Consider the following 4,977-nt stretch of genomic DNA (forward strand, 5'->3'; position numbering starts at 1 on the left):
CCAGCTATTCTTCGGAAAATCAAACTTTTCATTCAAAGGCTTTAATCTGCCATAAATAATCTGCAAATCTTCTGGCCACATATGTTTAGCAGCATCGATACGAAAACCAGCTACTCCCAAATCTACTAATTTATTCATATAATTAACAATCATACCACGTACATGAGGCATAGTTTGATTTAAATCCAATAACGTATTCAATTGACAATTTCTTACTTCAGAAACATTTTGATAATTTTTAATATTACAGGGTGTGTGAAAATCATTGGGGCCATAGGGTACCGCTGGATAAGTACGTTTATTATAATTACAGCGTGAACCGGCCGTACCAATGGAATCACCCTCAGCATAAGCAGTCATATGATTCACTACTATGTCTACGTAAATGCGTACACCCGCTTGATGGCATCGATCTATCATATTGCTTAAGTCAGCTTGATTACCCGAACGAGAAGTGAGTATATATGAGAGAGGTTGATAACGTGCCCACCAGGGTTTACCCTCTATTTCACGTACCTCATTAGGAGGTGAAATCTAAAGAGAGATAGAGAGAGATAGAGAGAGACAGTGTTTCTATACTGATTCTTATCTTTGCTTCAGTGCTAAAGAAAAAACAAACTTACCTGCACACCACCAAATCCCTGAGGACCCAAAAAATCTTCACATTCTTTGGCTATATCACGCCAAGTCCACTCGAAAAGATGCACTATACTAGAGCGATTACCTAGGAAATGCGGTTCTTTTTGACATTTTACCAAAAAAGTGCAATAAATTGTTAAAAATAATAAAAAAATTCCAAATATTTTTAACATCTTTCAACTAGATGTTTGTGTATTCAAACCTCAAGTGTTAACAAACGACTAATTAATCATTTTTAAAAAAATTTGATTCAATTTAAACTGAAATACCAACAACTGATAAGAATTTTTATTTAATTTAATAAGACAACAACAATAACAAAATTAATATAAACAAAAACTTGAAAGCGTTCACACTGGTTGTTTAAAAGCCTTTAAAAATAATTTGCTTCCCAATCCAATTTTGAATCAATATAAATTGCTAAAGCCTGATGTCCTTGCGGTAAATCAATCACAGCCAATCCCTGTTCATTGACATCCACCATCAGACCAGTACAACGATTATTTTGTTTAGCGCCTGATAAAATATCACAATAACTACCACGTGGCAAACCAGTTTGTATTAGAGCTTTAAGCTCCATATCAGCTTCCAAATTAAAAGCCACAAATCCCAAATTGCCACGTGAAAAGGCAATTTGATTTTCTCCATTCTCCCACCAGTTCTCTAAAGGCTCTTTACCTACCACATTACGGAATTTAACCATTTGATGAATTTCCGGCCAACGATGTTCACACACCCAACCCACTTTGCCAGTATCACATAATTGATTTTCCAAATATTCAGGAGCTCTTATCTCACCATCCTCAGTTATTGGTGGTCCCTGATCGGTATCGGTGAAATCATAAGAACTCATTATCCTTGTAACTTTACCATAAGGATGTGCCAACATAAACGTCACTGCTAGTTTATAAAGTTCAGGTTCTTTATAGGTTAAAATATCAGCACCGCCGGCTCCATGTCCTCTTTGGTTATCATGATTGTCGACAAATACTATAGCATCTTCAGAAGGCAACATACTCCATTCAGGACCCCAGTTTCTTAGATATTTCAAAGAATTTTTATTGCGGAACAGGCGACCAATTTCATTGGAGAATTTGAATTCGGTAACAGCGCCCATGTGATTGTATTCGGTTCTGGAAATAAGATAATAACGGAAAAAGTACCTCAGATAACAGAACACTTGACTGGAGAAAAAGTTGCCGTAACAACAAAACAACTTTTCCATAGAAAAAGTTGCTGTGACAACAGACAACTTTTCTACCGAACAAGTTGCTGTGAAAGCAGACAACTTTTCTATACAAAAAGTTGGTGCGACAACAGGCAACTTTTCCATACAAAAAGTTGTTGTGACAGCAGACAACTTTTCTATACAAAAGTTGGTGTGACAACAGACAACTTTTCTATAGATAAAAGTTGCTCTGACAACAGACAACTTTTCTATAGAAAAAGTTACTGTGACAAAAGACAACTTTTCCATAAAAAAAAACTATCTCTGCTGGACAACAGACAATTTTGTATAGAAAAAAGTTGCTCTGACAACAGACAGCTTTTATATAGAAAAAAGTTGCTCTGACAACTTTTCTATAAAAAAAGGTTGTTCTGACAACAGACAACTTTTCTATAGAAAAAAAGTTGCTCTGGCAACAGACAACTTTTCTATAGAAAAAAGTTGCTCTGACAACAGTCAAGTTGCTCTGGCAACAGACAACTTTTCTATAGAAAAAAGTTGCTCTGGCAACAGACAACTTTTCTATAGAAAAAAGTTGCTCTGGCAACAGACAACTTTTCTATAGAAAAAAGTTGCTCTGGCAACAGACAACTTTTCTATAGAAAAAAGTTGCTCTGGCAACAGACAACTTTTCTATAGAAAAAAGTTGCTCTGGCAACAGACAACTTTTCTATAGAAAAAAGTTGCTCTGGCAACAGACAACTTTTCTATAGAAAAAAGTTGCTCTGGCAACAGACAACTTTTCTATAGAAAAAAGTTGCTCTTGCAACAGACAACTTTTCTATAGAAAAAAGTTGCTCTGGCAACAGACAACTTTTCTATAGAAAAAAAGTTGCTCTGGCAACAGACAACTTTTCTATAGAAAAAAGTTGCTCTGGCAACAGACAACTTTTCTATAGAAAAAAGTTGCTCTGGCAACAGACAATTTTCTATAGAAAAAGTTGCTCTGGCAACAGACAACTTTTCTATAGAAAAAAGTTGCTCTGGCAACAGACAAACTTTTCTATAGAAAAAAGTTGCTCTGGCAACAGACAACTTTTCTATAGAAAAAAGTTGCTCTGGCAACAGACAACTTTTCTATAGAAAAAAGTTGCTCTGGCAACAGACAACTTTTCTATAGAAAAAAGTTGCTCTGGAACAGACAACTTTTCTATAGAAAAAAGTTGCTCTGGCAACAGACAACTTTTCTATAGAAAAAAGTTGCTCTGGCAACAGACAACTTTTCTATAGAAAAAAGTTGCTCTGGCAACAGACAACTTTTCTATAGAAAAAAGTTGCTCTGGCAACAGACAACTTTTCTATAGAAAAAAGTTGCTCTGGCAACAGACAACTTTTCTATAGAAAAAAGTTGCTCTGGCAACAGACAACTTTTCTATAGAAAAAAGTTGCTCTGGCAACAGACAACTTTTCTATAGAAAAAAGTTGCTCTTGCAACAGACTTTTCTATAGAAAAAAAGTTTCTCTGGCAACAGACAACTTTTCTATAGAAAAAAGTTGCTCTGGCAACAGACAACTTTTCTATAGAAAAAAGTTGCTCTGGCAACAGACAACTTTTCTATAGAAAAAAGTTGCTCTGGCAACAGACAACTTTTCTATAGAAAAAAGTTGCTCTGGCAACAGACAACTTTTCTATAGAAAAAAGTTGCTCTGGCAACAGACAACTTTTCTATAGAAAAAAGTTGCTCTGGCAACAGACAACTTTTCTATAGAAAAAAGTTGCTCTGACAACAGACATCTTTTCTATAGAAAAAAGTTGATCTAACAACAGACAACTTTTCTATAGAAAAAAGTTGCCCTGACAAACACTTTTCGCTTACTTTTTGACAGCTTCTCCACCCAAATCAATGACCTCTTGATAGATATAGGGTCTTGAATTTGCTCCAAAGCCAAATTCTTCATTTAAATCATTCAAATCTCCATAAATAGCTTCCAAATCCTCAGGCCACATATGCTTAGCAGCATCCATACGAAAACCAGCCACACCCATATCAATCAACTTATTCAAATAATTCACAATCATTTCCCTCACATGCGGTACACTTTGATCCAAATCAATTAAAGTGACCAATTGACAATTTCTAACTTGTTCGGCATTTTGATAATCTTGTATATCACAAGGAGCATGAAAGTGTTCTTTGTCATAAGGTACAGCAGGATAACTACTTTCAAGGTAATTGGCCGAAGAACCGGCTGTACCATAAGTTTCACCTTCTCTATAGCCGGTCATATGATTAACTACAATATCCACATATATACGAACACCCACATTGTTACAGCGTTTAATCATATCAGCTAAATCAGTATCATCACCAGATCTAGAGATGAGTATATAGGATACAGGTTGATAGCGTGCCCACCATGGACCACCCTCTATATCGCTGACCTCATTGGGGGGAGAAATCTAGAAGGAATATAAAATAATAATTTAAAAAATTCAGCTTAAATCGTTTCCCACAAACCTGAACTCCTCCATAACCTTGAGGACCTAAGAAATCCTCACACTCCTTGGCTATATCTGACCAGGTCCATTCAAACAAATGCACTATAGTTGTACGATTATCAACAAAATGTGGTTCTTTTTGAGCTTTTACTAAGACAAAAGCGATCAGCAAAACTAAACTAAATTTCAGAACTTGTCTCATGTTTTAAGGTTTTTAATAAACTATTAGCTGCTGCGCTAAAGTTAAGCATTTTATATGAACAAATTTTGTTGTTTTTGCGATAAAAATCGATATTTATGGAAAAATTACTATAGTAAGTGTGCAAACAATTGTTCAGCTTTTTAATTGTTGTTATATAGAGCTTTTTATTTATTTAATTCAATTAATATATTATTACTTCTAGTTACAGTCTTTGTCAATATTTTTTAGTTTTTCAACAATTGCAAAACAAACTCTTAATTGTTTTTGATCAATTGTTGAAGTTGTTGTTACGTTTTTTTATTTGCTAACTATTAATAAACAAATTATTATTTTGTTTTCTCTTTTTGTACTTTAATTTATAACAAATGAATAATCTTGCATGACAAACTATGGAAAAAGTTTCTGAATTGTTATAAAATCTACTACTATATAGTGCTCTATAGTATCTATTATGAAGTCTATAGTCTA

General features: G+C 34.4%; 2 protein-coding genes across 2 annotated transcripts in view; both read right to left on the bottom strand.

The window, feature by feature from the left end:
• LOC111684382 (alpha-amylase-like) overlaps positions 1-938 on the bottom strand; it is a 1,277-nt gene extending 339 nt beyond the window's left edge. Inside the window, exons 1-2 of the mRNA XM_046955821.1 lie at positions 624-938; positions 6-534 (exon numbers count right to left, since the gene is read on the bottom strand). Coding sequence (XP_046811777.1) covers positions 6-534; positions 624-812 — 718 coding nt within the window. The 5' untranslated portion in view covers positions 813-938. The remainder of the gene's footprint in view (positions 1-5; positions 535-623) is intronic.
• LOC111684381 (alpha-amylase 2-like) lies at positions 889-4,525 on the bottom strand. The gene is made up of 3 exons (XM_023446535.2): positions 4,327-4,525; positions 3,685-4,268; positions 889-1,772 (listed from the first exon to the last, which is right to left on the bottom strand). Exons 1-3 carry the CDS (start codon positions 4,507-4,509, stop codon positions 1,013-1,015), a joined length of 1,527 nt encoding a protein of 508 aa, XP_023302303.2. The 5' UTR covers positions 4,510-4,525; the 3' UTR covers positions 889-1,012.
• Between the last annotated feature and the right edge of the window lie 452 nt (positions 4,526-4,977).

Source organism: Lucilia cuprina, chromosome 6 (assembly GCF_022045245.1).
Source record: "Lucilia cuprina isolate Lc7/37 chromosome 6, ASM2204524v1, whole genome shotgun sequence".
Taxonomy (NCBI): domain Eukaryota; kingdom Metazoa; phylum Arthropoda; class Insecta; order Diptera; family Calliphoridae; genus Lucilia; species Lucilia cuprina.

Bases quoted from the DNA above. Each gene is read 5' to 3' on its own strand.
- LOC111684381 (XM_023446535.2), bottom strand. From the start codon at position 4,509: ATGAGACAAGTTCTGAAATTTAGTTTAGTTTTGCTGATCGCTTTTGTC. The intron at 4,269-4,326 runs GTTTGTGGGAAA...TATTCCTTCTAG, and splicing joins AAGGTTATGGAGGAGTTCAG to ATTTCTCCCCCCAATGAGGT. The intron at 1,773-3,684 runs GTAAGCGAAAAG...TCTTATTTCCAG, and splicing joins GGTGGAGAAGCTGTCAAAAA to AACCGAATACAATCACATGG.